The sequence below is a fragment of the Xiphias gladius genome, chromosome 14 (genome assembly GCF_016859285.1).
Source record: "Xiphias gladius isolate SHS-SW01 ecotype Sanya breed wild chromosome 14, ASM1685928v1, whole genome shotgun sequence".
In the NCBI taxonomy this organism is placed as follows: Eukaryota; Metazoa; Chordata; class Actinopteri; order Istiophoriformes; family Xiphiidae; genus Xiphias; species Xiphias gladius.
In genome coordinates this window covers 24,456,518-24,472,331 of record NC_053413.1, presented here as the reverse complement: position 1 = coordinate 24,472,331, position 15,814 = coordinate 24,456,518, and the positions used below count along the sequence as shown (strand labels likewise).

The 15,814-nt window shown below is 44.4% G+C and overlaps 1 protein-coding gene across 2 annotated transcripts in view; it reads left to right on the top strand.

The window, feature by feature from the left end:
* LOC120798764 (neuropilin-1a-like) overlaps positions 1 to 15,814 on the top strand; it is an 84,840-nt gene that overhangs the window by 60,643 nt on the left and 8,383 nt on the right. For both annotated transcript variants that reach the window (XM_040143377.1, XM_040143378.1), the window contains 5 exons: positions 663 to 838; positions 1,121 to 1,276; positions 6,396 to 6,540; positions 11,709 to 11,891; positions 12,571 to 12,615. In XM_040143377.1, coding sequence (XP_039999311.1) covers positions 663 to 838; positions 1,121 to 1,276; positions 6,396 to 6,540; positions 11,709 to 11,891; positions 12,571 to 12,615 — 705 coding nt within the window. The remainder of the gene's footprint in view (positions 1 to 662; positions 839 to 1,120; positions 1,277 to 6,395; positions 6,541 to 11,708; positions 11,892 to 12,570; positions 12,616 to 15,814) is intronic.

Genomic DNA, 15,814 nt, shown 5'->3' with positions numbered 1-15,814 from the left:
TGGACAGACACGCAATGGATGTCATTTGTACAGAATGGTGCGACATAGTAGATTCATAGTATGAACAATTAGGATGACAACATTATAGACTGTAGACACATATATCAGAACCATGTGCATGTCCACTCTCAGGTGTGGAACTTATGGTAGTAACACCTGTAGTAGCAGCAGGATTGGGGAAAAGAAGGACTAGCTGTAGTACGAGTAACCTTAGTGTTTGTGGCAGGGCAGTAGCAGTAATAGTGGTAACAGTAGTGGTCGTTATAGCCGTGGTCATGCTAGTCCTATAGTTTCTCCATTATGCTTTCAATAGAAGTGATTCAGAACAGAATAACCATTAAAAACACAAGTTCGTAAAACCAGAGTCATCAAAACGATGCAATAAGAAGTCGTTCTTTATACAGACTGCATATATATACACAAATAGCTTCGTCATTTCATGTTCATTTCAAACAAACTCATCCCAGAGATGATAAATGGTTCTTTGGTGTTTCTACTCTTGAGTTTAAACACTGCAGCAAAACCCCCCGAGGGTATCAACTGAAACCGCTGACTAAAGCAGTGACAAGATAAGGATGGCAGAGGCCTTCCTTATCATACTGTACGCCTTTCAAAAGTTTCTTGTCCTCCATTCTCTTCCCTGTTTCTCTCTCTCTCTACAGACTACCCATGTTCAGGGATGTTGGGGATGGTGTCAGGTCAGATCTCAGATGCTCAGATCAGCGCCTCGTCCTACGCCGACCGGGGCTGGGTAGCGGAGAACGCCCGCTTATTGACGGGGAGGTCGGGCTGGACCGGGCAGCAAACCAAGCAGCCCTTCAGAAACGAGTGGCTACAGGTGGGTTCACAACTCAACTGTCCTAGTTTAATGACGGGGGCTGGTGGGTTTAGCGGTCAACTGGATGCCTTCGGGGTCAAATCCAGTGAACATTCTTGAGCAAGACCTTGAACAGGGGTCTCTCAGGTGGGGAACCACAGACGTAGACAGATCCATGCCATTATAAATGTAACTACAGTGAAACTGTTGTGCCCTCGACCCCTCCTGCCTTTTGGTTTTTAGGCAGCCAATGGGTTAGGTTAACCAACTAACTGTTCGTTTTCTCGTCCTCGGTCCCGGTAGGTGGATCTGGGCCAGGACAAGATGGTGAGCGGTGTGGTGATCCAGGGAGGGAAACACCGCGACAGGAACGTCTTCATGAAGAGGTTTAAAGTGGGCCACAGTCTGGACGGAGAAGAGTGGACCATGGTCAAGGAGGACAACAGCAACAAGCCAAAGGTTGGTTTGCTTATGCGTCTTTCAGACAGAGGACGTAATGCGTTTTGCTGCTGTCACAGATTTCTCCATGTTGTAATTTCATACATATTACTGCAGAAAATACACAGAGTCGCACAGAATCACATGTACAGAATTAAAGGTTATTTAAAGTTTCATCTGATCGGTGTCTCTCTCCGTTTCTCTCTCTCTTTCGAAGAGTGAGAGAATCCGTTAAATGTTGTTTAAATGTCAAAATGTCAATTTAATTCTCACACCTAAGAGATGTGTCTTTACTTTTGACATGTGAATTTTAATTAAGCCGTGTAGTGTTTGGCCCACATTCAACGTACGCTGAGAGAAGGGTTGCCAAGCCGGGCAGGATGACAAGTGTTGACCCTTTTAAGATCAACTGCCAAACAGTGGCGGAAGAAGTATTCAGATCCCTGTAAAAGTACCACTACCACATAGTAAAAACACCCCATTACATGTAAAAGTCATGCATTCAAAATCCTACTTCAGCAAAATGTACTTAAAATATCAACAGAAAATGTAGATGTGGAGTAGAAGTAGCATCGAATGGATATACTCGAGTGAAGTACCTCAAAATTGTACTAGTAGCATTGAAAGTCCAGTACTTGAGTAAATGTACTAAGTTACTTTTCCACCACTGCTGCCAATGCCGACTTGACCCGTGTTACTGTGCTGAACAGAAAGCTGTGTCAGTCTGTCGGACTTTGTGATTGTTGTATTCAAGACAGTAGGTGCTTATATCAGTAGCAATTTTAGAACTGTTACAACAGGTAACCGACAAAAATTCAGCTCTGTCTACCTGTAATGTAGCTTTTTAAGGTGCAGATCTATTTCTAAGCTCATAAATAATGCAACTGAAAGGCTTATGAGATGTGAAAGGTCTCTCAAAAGTCTCATATAAACTGCAGCTCTAAACTAGTTCTACGTTTTCATCAGGTTTTGGCTCCCCCTCCCAATTTCTTTATCATACAGTTTCCACGCTCTCTGGATCGTTCGGTGCTAGTGGTGGTGGTGCAGGCCGATACAGAAAGTAAATTACAAGAAAGCCAGATAAAAGGCCGTTGGCATGAAATAAACCGTAATCTGTAATTCCTGAAACCCATCAGACAGATGCTCGATTCGCCGCAACGCCGCTTCTGGAATGAAATGTTTGGGACCCAAATTATAGACTACTATTCATATGAACTCTAACTATGCCGTCTGTTGAATGCTTGTGTCTGATGCGCTCACCGAAACCTTGGCATGAGGAAAAAAATAAAGCTCAAGGGGCAATAAGGTTGTAGTGGTTGTTGTTGTCGGTGGAGCAAATAATATTGGGATACAACAAATAAATACAGAGCAGAAAAAGAGAGAAAGGAGAGAAAGGAGAAACGGGGTTGCATAGAGAAACGGAAGGGACAATTTTATGAAAAGCATGAAGTAAAGTAGCGTTACAGTATTATCATGGTGTGCAAATGATTGCAGCGTTATTGAGGCAAAGACGGCTCAATGAGTTAGCGCTGTATGTGCAACGCCAAGATTTGTTCTTTCACTCATTCGCTCAAACTTTTCAGTGTTTCCTCACCCCAGATCAGACGTCCCGTAGTTCTCATGCGGTGCCGTTAACTTCTGCACCGGCGCTGCGGGGACACAGCCGGCTACACTGCGGCAATCAGCTTGCTCGCAGGTTAAAAAAAACTGCTAACGTTATCCCTCTACGACCGCCTGATCAACAGAGTTCCTGTATACAATATTTTAGCATGAACATAGCACCGTAAAAATCCTTCTGTCTGTACCCGAACGGAATGGAAAGAGTGTGTGACAGAAATCAAGTACGTAAATATACAGTATCGGAGTCGTATTGGCCATTGTTGTCAATTTGTAAATTTATTACACATATTTTGTAAATTTACTACACATATTAAACCATTTTACAGACCAGTCACCAAGACGCTGAGAGAATAATCTCACCACGAGCTTTATTTAACAGCTGTTCTGGAGTTTTTCACAACATCTTCATCGGCAGATGGAGTTGCTCACTTTTTATTCCACTTTTTTTTTTTTCTCAGCACTTAAAGGATTTCTCACACACATTTACAACTTGTCAAACTCCATCAGATGTTGAAGATCATCTGTTATGATCAGAAGCTCTAAACGGACCTTGTAGTGAGACTGTTTTCCTCAATATGAGTATATTTACTACATGTATCATTAGGCTCAGGCAGCGTGGAGATCTGTGTGGTCGGCAGCATGAGTAGCAACGGCCGCAATGCCCGACCAGATGAGGCCAAGAAAGGACCCCACCCACAGAAACTCAAACGTCGGCATCCAAAGACGACATGACTGTACTGCCCACGCTGTTCGATTGACAGGAAGCATGGGAGCACCGCAACGAGTGCTTCGTACAAAAGATGGCGACAACATCAGAATTCAGAGAAAGACATTTGAAAAATAGGAACTGATTTTTTTCAGACGTTCAGGTCTTGGTTTCTAACCCGTCTTAGCGATTTTAGTGACTTTGGTTCTCATCCCCAAAGGGAAATCTGTGTCATTGCTTTAAAGGCCTGACTTCCTCTCCTTGCCCGGCCCCGTTGGTGCGACATCCTCCTCTATGTGTTCCAGATGGCAGGGCGGGGGACGAGGTTAGCCACCAGATTCCTGCTGATTTACTGCAGACGGAGATGTAGATGCTCCTCGGTCTCTCCTCGCAGCCTCAATGCTCTGTTTCCTGTGTCTTTTTATAAAACCTCTTCAAAAGACAAGGCAGGAAGGCTCGGCGAGGCCCAGCCGGTACATGTATTTATACATGCGCGGGAGCAGTCACTCACATGCTGTACATAACCGAGACGTATGTGCTCATGCATAAAGATGAGTGTGTATATAGGGTGGGAGAAAAACTCTGAAATCCTGGAAGAGAGACACTCGACCAGCAGCATGCTGAGTAAAAAAATATATTTTAAGTGAGAACGACGATCTTTCAGGAATCCAAACTTGGAACGGTTCTGTAGTTTCATAAAGTTCTCTTGGAACTTTTTCCATTTCTCCAATAGTTTCCAGGAAATTAGCTGGAAAATGCGGGAGCTGTAAACTAAAGCGTTACCGCGCGTTGTGTTTCAGGTTTGTAATTACCTACTAATTCCCTAATACATTCGTAGGAGGTTTCCTGAATTTATATCTAATGTGGTGGTAATTACGACAAAAATATCATCCGTGGGTTCATTATTCATACTGGAAACGTTATTGTTCGTATGTGCTGTGTCGTATGCTTAGCTGTAGACCGATTTAACGTTTTTGCATGTTGAGCTCATCTGCTGTGCACTGGCTAAAAGACTCTCTGGGTTACATTAGCAATGAGTTCACTGGAACTGTACCAACGGAACCATGTCTCAATTTTCTCCATGAATAGTACCTAATTACATCTACAGTATGTAGTTCTTTCCAGAAAAACCTGTTATTATTAGGAAATTATTTGTTAATTAAGGACCCATAAATTAGAGCTTTACCAAATGTTCATAGTATGTAAATTCAGTTTGGTCGACACCCATTAGCAGAAGCGTTGAACCAATACTATGAAAGTATTTCTTTGATGTGATTTCCAACTGCCAAAACGCTGAACCTGGCTGTCAACATCAGTAGATAGGGTAACACAATAGTTACAAACTGTAACTGAGCCAGCGTTAGCTTGGAAGGCGAAGTTTCGTCTGTTGTCTCCGGCCAGATGTTAAAAAACAAAACAAAACAGAATTTAAGGAAAAAAAAACAAAATCTCATATAGTAATCATCTTCAGAAGAGCGTAAAATACTAACATCATGTCCAAGACAGTACAGTACACACACACACACACACACACACCAATAAATAACGCGACGACAAAACAACTCTAGTCTGTATCGTGTTAACATAAAGCGTTGGCCTGTGAGAGAGCACTGTCTCTGCAGCTGCACTGCTTTCCCTTGTAATAAAATACATTATGTTTTTCATTTTATTTTTTTCTTCCTTTTTATTCCTTCGTGGGATGAGACACACCTGCCGTTAGACGACGAAGGCAAGTGCCAGAGAGTTCGCACTGAGGGACAATCTTAGTGTATTTGTTATTCCCATATGCAGACTCAGATCCTGGTGGCTGAAACCAAAATTCTCTCAAAATTCAGTCACATCACAACTCCGTCCATAATGTCACATTGCAGCCTTTAATAAATCCGACATGAGGGAACTTTAGCGGTTCAGACAGCCAGGAGTGTGTTTGGTGTTTGGTGTCCCGCCTCTTGGCCCCCAGAGTGACGGTAACCATTTTCATCTGTGCTGCTTCCATGTTTGTAATCTGAAAGGATGGCCCCCGGTTCTGATTTCCTGGCTTTTGCTTTTGTTTCCTCCTTTCGTTCAGTTTCAGCTTCTTATCACAGTGAGCCATGCCTGATCAGAAGCAGACTTAAATCCAAACGGTACATGTTGCTGTCTGTTTCAGTCATGTCAGGAAACCCTAATGGACGGGCCTTACGTTCAGAGAGTTTACACAAAAATAGCAAGAAAAGAGACGTCTGTTTTTTTTTCTCTCTGCTGTACACTGTGATTTACTACTTTATGATTTAATTCATGGCACTGTCAGATTTAACCTGAAAAAGGAAACCAGATTTTCTACAGGTCCTAAACACATTTTTTTTTTTTAATTTCCAGACCTCAGAAATCCTTATTTTCGAATGAAATATAGACTGAAATGACATTACATCTCTCCTCTGGTAGAAGAATTCTTTTTTCTAGTATCACGTTCTTTTAATTAGTAAAACTAGTGTCACATGTTGTTCCTACACACAATGGAAAATTCACTGATCCCTGTACTTTGATGACTTTTGCAGATACCTCTGTAAAATCCATTTGTGTGGAACTCTGAGCTGCAGAAAATTGACACAAAGGACGGTGTGTTTTGCAACTTTAGGGCCTCTCGTTACATCTCTTCTTTAAAATTCCCCAACTAATATGGTTAATTCAATGCTAAACCCTTTGTAAGAAAAATCCTAACCCATCTCGAGTTCTTTAATGGGCCAAGTCTGGCATCTGGCGAACTCTGGTTTTGCTCGAGTGAAATACCGTGCATTCTTTCCCTGACATTTCTGTTGCCGCCTTTTCCCTCAGATATTCATCGGGAACCAGAACCACGACACCCCTGATCTGAGGTCCATGGGTCCACTCCTCACCCGCTTTGTCAGGATCTACCCGGACAGGTCCACCACCGAGGGCCTGGGCCTCCGGCTGGAGCTGCTGGGCTGCGAACTGGACGGTTAGTCCCACTTGACGTCTGCACTGCCTCAGAATAAAACGTGGTTCGCACTTGAAGCCAACACTTATCTACACCGGTAGAAAAGAGTCATTTATATTGATCTTTATGGCAGGTTTTCAAGAAGGAACGTAGGATTCTTGTCAAACTTCTGATTAGAGAATAACAATCTAATTGCCTGACACCAAATGTATGATTGTACGTGTCTGCAGCATTTACATCAACATTTTCTGATATCTAACATCATATAAAAAGCAAGTTAAAGTGAATACACAAGCCGACTGTACACACTGTACGTACACACAATAACAAGCAGAGCAAGTTTAAACTGGATCAGATTTCTCTGGAAAACTTGACCGCCATCCCCGAGGCAATTTGTCTCAGCATATTAAATTTTAATATCAAGATATTACACCGTGGCTGATATTAAGGCAGAGCTCTCCTGTGGTTTCTGGCTTCGGCCGACTTGTTCTTGGTCGAGAACGGTGGCTCAGGTTTCGAAAACCATGACCACAAACACACAGGAGCGCCAGCTGAATTATAGCAAGTGACGCTTCGCCTTAGATAGTCGAGGTAACTCAGGCGGAATGAGACTGCAGGTCAGGAAAAAAAAGGTGGTTACCGGCCGCGGCATGTGAGCTTTTTTTTGGGAAGTCAAGCAGCAACTCGGGGTACGGATCCGGCCGACACTCATCTAAGAATAAATGTCTTGCACATGGGTTGAGCCTTAAGGGCCAGATAGAGTTGGAAATAGACAGCGGGCAGCAGACATGCATTAGGGTCTGTTTACGCTACGTCGGATGTCTCTTTACGTGGACCTGTTCACATTCGTTTTTGGCGCACACGGTCCGCAGCCATAACTCTGGGGCCACATGCAGATCGACCACTCCGAGCACACGGGCCAATGAGGGCAATTAGATCCTTGCAGCTGTGCGGGTACGGAAAGTATAAATTCGACTTAGACCCCATTCGTCCAATCTAAATGCCACATGTCAAGACCACACAGCCCCATTAACATCGCATCACACCGATAATAGGAAATGAAAGCAGGAGAGAAGTTACCATTTTAAATTCGACTGGTATAAAATTGTGAAGCAGCCCAATGGGAAAACTGCCAGTACTTCCATTGCCTGTCTGTCTGCCACTGGTTTTCACCCCCCAACTACATTTCGCACCTCTGAAAAAACCTTCAGTATGTTGTGAAGTGGATAAATTAGAAAACGCCGGTCTTGCATGGACGGGGGAAACAGACTTTTTGGAAACATACAGCTAAGATCAGCTCGTGTCATTCTCATGTGATCCACGTTTGCTCATTTCAATTTGCTACCGTGTGATAAAAGCATCGGCCTCTTCAGCAAAAGCCCCAAAATGACGCGTTTACGTTCAAGTGACTCGTGGCCGCAGTGATTATGACGGGAGCAAAGGAGGACGTCAGGTGACGTTGTCATGGGGCAACAAAGTCCACGTGGGGAGGAGGTCAGGGTGGATGGATGGGTCGACAAAACGTCGGACTTTGACATGGGAGGCCCACGTTTGATTCCCGTTTCCAACTGAGAGTGGACGTTGCTTCTTTTAACCATGACCACGATCGTTCTCTAACCGTAATCACATGTTTATCAGGTCCTCTAACCTTTACCTTAAGTACCTATTTTTAACCTGAACCATGATCTTTCCCTAAACCTAACCTACGTGGTCGTTCAGGTTGGAGGGCGCCATCAGGTCAAAAAGCACGCCATCGTGGGCTGATCGTGTCATGTTTCCACTGTTCCGTTTCCCAGCATCCAAGCACACTGACGCGCCAGAGAAGCAGCAGTTTTATCACAGTCGCTTTCCAGTTTGGAACATCGTGGCTACTCTGCCTTAACTGCCTTGTAGCCTGTGCCACAAGATGTCAGCGTGGATGCCAATATTTAAGGGACGGCGAGAAAAACGTTGGCGTGAACTGAAAAATGTTCAACCTGCAAACGGCCTTTTCGGATGCACTGGCATTCGTGTGGACGCGGCCACAATCAGTCGCCCGGTGATTAAACGCTGAAATGCTTACACTTCAGGCTGCTTATCTGCAGTGTTTGGCGTGATGGGGGAGAGAGGGCGCGGGGAGAGCGAGCACATGAAAGGCTGACGCACGCCATGGCAGGCTACTATCTCTCTGCTGCTGCAGTGGTCAGACAGAGAAAAGGAATGGGAGGGTTTGGCTCCAGCTCCCACAGTGGGTGACAGGGGAACAGATGAAGGGAGGCGGGAGGATGTCTGGTTGGAGTTCTGAGTGTCTGGTTGCCCTGTAGGGAGAGTGATAAGAATCAGGCGGAGCAGGCGAGATGGCAGAGTGTGTGTGTGTGTGTGTGTGTGTGTGTGTGTGTGTGTGTGTGTGTGTGTGTGTGTGTGTGTGTGTGTGTGACAGCGAGAGACAGAGAGAGAGAGCGAGGAGAAAGGAGAAAAATAGAGCATGGAATAAGGGCAGCAGAGACAAAGAGCAAAGAGAGAGAATTCCAGAGGAGTTTCTGACAATTTTAAACTTGGTTTAAAATGTTGGTTATTTTTCCAGGGCGTATAGGATATTTAATTGTGTAATATTGTTATAAAGATGTGCGGATTACACGGCTGCCATAGGCCCTGGAAGTACAACACACACCGCACAGGTCCAGATGATTATCTTAGCATATTTCTCACACTGAGTTAAAGAGTAAGACGATTAAGAGTGTGACTGTGTGTGTGTGTGTGTGTGTGTGTGTGTGTGTGTGTGTGTGTGTGTGTGTGTGTGTGTGTGTGTGTGCGTGCTGAAAAAAGGGAGGAAAAGGGGGAAAGAATAAAAAAAAGAGTGTGGTATTTGAAGCAGCATGTCTATGTCTGTCCCAGATGAACACAGTTTCACTTCAAAAGGAAAGAACAAAGACGACAACACACACACACACACACACACACAAACACACACACTGTCACAGGAGACATGACACAGACTGAGACCCGCTGCTTAGGGTGCTTAACGCAGACATATGTAGACACTCAGATGCATGCAAACCATATGTGGACACTGGAAAATACATACAGATGCACATGTAGGCACATGTGCATGAGCCCAAACACACAAACATACACATCCGCAATCAGGACCAGTTTTCCAAATCACAGCCTCTTCGTACCCCAACGCTCACTGAGGCGGTTTAGCGTTAATGTACATGATGATAAAGCTTTGACCATAAGTGCTCTTAACAGCTAAACAGGCTGATTAGATGCTATTAAATAATCAACGTGTACTTGAGTCGATATCTAAAAATTTTAAATGAGGTGCCGGATTTAAGATCGCTTCACTAGAAGTTCTGCCACTTAAGAGGTGTTTCTCCAAGAACAGCGAGTCCTGCGAGTTGCACGACTCCCACTTTAACAAAAACGTCAGGAGGGCAATTTGAGCGAGCACAAATACGGGAGGAGAGAAACATACGAGCTTACAGTGCGCCCGCAGATCCGTTTTTTGGTCACTACTGACGCTGCTTTGAGTCGAATCAGCGCCCCCCCTTCTTAAATCCACTCCGTCGTGAGAGCAAACCTCAAAGTGCTGCGAACACGTAATTCAACTGAAAGTTGATTTACGTGCGGACCGTCTGTGATTTTTACATATGCCTACATATGTTCATTCAAATTCGGTGTGCTTCATTTCCATAAAAACACCAGACATCGACTGAATGCTGGGATCTAACGAGATATTTAACAAGAGCTTTCTCTGTCACTATTACTTTGGTCCCTGATGGGAAACGAGTGCCGCCTCTCGACCGCTTCCATCTTCAGAAAAATCCAGAGGCTTGAGTTTTGCAAGGTCATCGATGAGAAGAGTCCGGTGTTCGACCTAATATCTCTTTCCCCAAATCAGTCACAACTCTGTCGCATAAACAAGGCGGAGAGATACGCATAGATACCTTTTTAAATGTAGCTAAACCACGTCTCCTGCGGTGATACGTAATCTGACCTTTTGCTGAAGGCCTGGCCCCACCTCATCTTTATTTTAAGGGCTGCCTAGATGGCCTATCCCAGCTTCCTTCAAATCTGGTGAACATGTTTCAGTCAGTAACTTCAGCCCAAGTTATTGCCTTTTAGCAAACCTTTCAGTGTCTTTACGGGATTACTTCCTGATTTGAAGATTTATATGACATGTAAGTGCTATATATAGGCCCGTTTGGACCTGAAACCCCCCGGGAACCTGGGATCAAAGGATCCTTTTGCAGTCTTGTGTGCATTTCTTTAGCGTCTTTAGCATCTTCAGCCGTAAAAAGGTTCAGGTTAATTAGACTGATAAGGTATTAAAAGGCAACAGCTGTGTGTTTGAGACGCTTTGTTTCGCACTTTGTCTAAAAAAAACTGTCTCCAAAGTAGCAATGATCTGCTCAGCTTCTTGTTACTTTTGAGTTCCTTTTCAAGGAGCCTCGTCAAATAAATCAGAAACACATTCTACAACTTATGAACCAAAAAGAGCAGGTTCATTAGACTGATAACAGATCAAAGAGCAAATGGTTTTTGAACTGACAGTTTTTCCCTCACCAAGCATGCAAGACAAGAGATAACAATAGTTAGAAAATACAGTTAGGTCCTGTTTGTCTTTGTTGTGTTTGACCAGTCAGTGGCAGCTAGCACGAACTCCGTCCCAGTAGTTCCTGGGCCATCAGAAAGTACTCTTTTTGGAGGAAGAAGCTAAATTTAGACCCTCGTTCCTCCAGTTGAAAGGCGGCTAAAGATCCTCCGGTGGAAAGGGGACTGTGAGTTACGTCCTCTGCGCTATAAAACCTCCCAGACGTGATGGTGTTCAGACTAAAATAGATCTGGACTGTAAATTGAGCCAATGTGATGACGCACCTCACATCAGTGTATGGCCTCGCACTTTCACACCGACACTGCAAACCACTGGGCCTACGATGTATATATACACTTTGAGCTTTTAGGTCTTTTAATATAGTTCAATATCCCCATTTTTTTCACTTTCATTGTTAATGTTTATTGTTTTTTTTTTGTTGTTGACTGAGTATTTGTGTGCAGAATCTGTTGTTAATGGCAAATGAATTCCAAATTCCGCTCCTTGCCCCAGCGATTCTCGAGGCTCCGTGCATCTCCACCTAGCCCTCTCGGCAGCAATCCGCCTTTCTCGTCTCACCCACACACTGCCTCTTATCTGTCTCCCTGTTCAGAGATTACGACCACAGCGCCTCCCACCACGCCCATCGCCTCTACGCTTCCCATGACCACGTTTGGCGCAACCACCACAGCGCCGATCACCAAACCGGGCATAACCCCGGCCACAGACTGTGGGGAGGGACAACAGGACTGTGGCGGCGAGACCGAGGCGCCCTATGACTATGACATAGCGACAGGTAAACCACCAAAACTCCTTTTACTTTGTTCCCACCCTCCTCTGTTTTTTATTTTTTTCAAAACTAAATTACAAAGTGTTTCGCAGGCAAAACAATGCAGGGTCAAAATGCAAAATGAGAAAAATGGATGTAGAAAAAAGGGAATAAAACAAATTTTTGCATTTGAATAATTTAAGTATGCCTGCTTGTCGAGTGTTTTTCAAGTAGTGATATGAAATAAAACTCTCTCTTTCAAGCCTCACTTCCTTTTCATCCCGTACCAGTCATCTCTTTCACGTCTACTATGGATCTTCCCGATTTTTACAAATTGGAAACTCGTCTGGTTTAGACCATGAAAAATTCTCCCTTATCTTCCCTCCCGCTGTTTAACTTTTGACTGCGATTTCTCTGTTCCCTGTCCATGTTTAAAAATTCTCTTTTATCCTCCCTTTTGCTTTCACGTGTAATCGAATCCATTATCCCGGGATTCTCAACTTTGAAAACTGGGACTGGGACATTTCTGCATCTGCTTCATGTTTTGAAATATTTGATATATTCTGAAATTCTGTGCAACACAGCATGAAAGCTTGCTGTTGATTTCTCATGAACGGAGGTGTGTAGAGTGTGTGTTGGCATCTGTGGGGGTGGGACCGGCCTCTTTGACCTTTGACCTCACTTTGACTGTCCCATCTGGTTATAGCAGGAGGCAACACAGCGGCTGACCCCATCCTGGACCTCATGCCAGGTGAGGATGTCCACGGCCGTCTCTTCTCCTCATCTACTCTGCTCACCCTTTGTCTCGCTTTGTCATTTTCTTCCGTCTTTATCTTTTCTATTTTCTTTTTTCTCCGCCACCCTGTCCTCCATCCTCTCCTCTGCTCTCTACACTGTGTAGTGACTTTAAAGTCAAGCTGACCCATTTTACAGACAGATGTGCAAATTATAAGTGTCAGTGCAGGGTTGCCAGATCGGTGCATTAATTCCGCCAGTGGTTCCATCATTCAGTGTCACCGACGGGACTGACCGCAATCACGAAGATCAATGAAACTGACTTCCGTGGGAGTAAATGGCTTTTTCATCACCCCAGTACACAAATTGGACTCTTCCCCCAACACCGCTCGGCCCACTCTCAACTGGACTGCAGAGAGAGGCGAAGGAAGGATTGTTAGATTTACAGTGTCGTGAATATTTTTAGTTTTTCATTCACGTTTTTGCATCGGTCGAGCCAGTCAATCCAGCTGAATTGATTTGCAAAGGGGGAAGACAGATGGAGATAATTCAGGAAAGAGAGAGAGAGACCGATTAAGACATGCTGAGACAGAGAAAGAACCACCGAACAACAAGAGGGCAGGAGAAAGAGACTGAGAAAAAGTAAGATGTGAAGAGAAGAACAAAAGTAGTAACAAAAATCTCTTGTTCTTGCCAAAAAAAAAAAAGACTAACTGCTAAAAGACAACTGGTTATCTAAAGCATTATGTTAATCTCACATCCTACTTTCCACCCAGTTGAAATAAACAGCAAAATGCGGCTGCACTGTTTTACGGTGCTCATGTGAGTCTCACCAGTTGCAGCAGTCGTTTTCTAAACGCTTTGGCTTGCGATGCCTCTCCGGATGCCATAAAATAAGAATTTATTGATCCGCAGGTTATGGCTTTGGTTGTGTGCAGGAGTTGGGAGCAGTTCAGCCAAAGACTGACTCTCAAACTGCTTCATTTGAAGGATTTGTGGAGTCCTAAAGAGGTTAAAAGTATCCGAAATAAGAGAAAAGTCAAAACATAAAAAATAATTTCTACAGCAGCAATATATTTTACTTTCTTACTCCTTTCCTTTCAGATTCATCTTCAACCCCTAGTTTGGCAACCACCACATTATAGCGTCCCATGATCAAAAAACTCATCTCCTTATTAGGGAGTCGACTAACGGTTATTTTCATCTTCTACGTATTTTCAAGTCCAAATCCCCCAAAATATTCAATTTTCGATGATATATGGCAAAAAGAAGCAGCAAATCTTCTCATTTAAGAGGCTGAAATCTGAGGATATTTGTCATTGTGTCAATATTTTTTTCTTTCAGACTCCTAATCAAAAGCCATGCATTAAAAAAAAGAAAAAAGAAAAAAAACACCTGACATTGTGGACCAATTGTAGAAGCTGGTGCACTAAGAGACCCTGAGGCTGGCAAGTTTGCACACACTGCAACCATCAAAGCCGAACGCGGTGGTTTGCTTCGGTCACCTGAGAGCTTGTTCTTCTGCATGAGCATCTTAGCACCGTGACACAGTTTATCAACCCTTGTGAATACAGCAAATTCAATACATTTGGAGTAAACTGCCAGAGCAAGAGGGAGAGGGATGAATAGGCAGAAAGGTAGAGAAACGGTAGCAGTAACAGAGAAAGAAGATGGAGAAAGAGCCAGCAGGAGGAATGAATAGAGACGAGACAGGAAGAGGCGGGGGGAGAGGGATGAAGAGGCAGAGGCAAAAAGAGAAAGGGAGAGTGAAGGTGAACGAGAGGAATGAGACAGAGGTATGGTGAGAACTGGAGAGAGAGAGAGAGTAAAGGCCTCTCGGGTATCAATTAGCCGAGCCAAAGCATCGCGTGAAGGCAGCTTGGGGTTGGGGGGGGGCTACCGTGCAGCTCCACGGTCATCTCTGCATCCTATTAGCCCTCTCCGAAACAACACGTCCAGCGTTCAGAGATTTCCGCATTCATTTGCATGCTGTGGCCAACCGCTGCCGCCAGTCGACTGACGGCACAGGCGGAGAAGAAGGGAGGGAAATGTAGTCCCTTTTTTTTTTTTTTTTTAACCGGGGGGGGGGCCACATCTGATGCTGGTGGCACCACACCCTTCTCTGTGGAAGGTCCCCCCCATCCATCTCCCTCTCTCCCTCGCTCTCCACGTCCTGATCCCAAACATATGTATGTGTTGGCGCTGTTTCCAGTCAGTGGTGACGTCTCACTTCCTGTGTTTCACTGGGGCTCGTGAAGTAAAATGCCCTGTGGCGCTGCACGACGTATACACTTACGACCGTCTCTACGTCTTTTCTCAACCCGTTCCATCTGCACAAGCCTTTTGTTTAGTGCGATACATTTTCCACAAGGCATACAATTGACACTGCTTTGTAATATTGATGGTACAAGGCTTGCAGTTCTTTCCTCGGGCTGTCCCTCCCGACTGAAGCGGATTGGTTTGGAGGAGAACAGCGCAGGTTCAGGGTTTCTAGTCTCGCCTTGTCGCTGTAAAACCTAATAAACAGATTATGCTCTGCCATGTTTGCCACATAGCGGCTTTTTTAAGAACTGTCCAGCAGGTGATACCTCCGGGAACACTCGATTTGGCTCTCCGGATGGCTTTAAAGGAGCAGATGGGGGCTTGTTACTGTGACAGCTAGAGTGTAGGGTTATCACATTAGTTAAGGTCCCCCCTCCACTTACAAATGAGCTTTTGCACATTGTTACCTGTCCTGGATGTTTTGACCTTCACTGTGCAGAATGAGCATGTTCAGAGTTTGACCAGAGGGCTGTGTTCACATGCATCTGCTAAAAGTGGAAGGTCTCTCCGCGCTCACCTAAAATCCGGGGTTTTGGAACTAGTATGGAAGCCAGTCCGGGTCCAACAGGCAACTTACACGAGCGGGATGTGGAGACCTGAAGCCTGCATCGCACATACAAATGAGGAATGGACTTTCAGTGACGTAGGAGACATCTAGTGTTCAGCAGTTAAAAATATTTGCATATTCATAGATTATGGATGTTTTGTTTTTTTTAATGGGAGAGGGGACGAAGGTGGTGGTCACAGACGATCACAGAGGAGCCGACGGGTACATAAAAAAAAACAAAAAAACACGGCAAGTCCAGTGCTGAATCAATCGATCGGTCAATCGACAGAAGATACACAACAAATGTAATATTGGATCAAACATTCCAGGCAGTTTATCAGTAGAA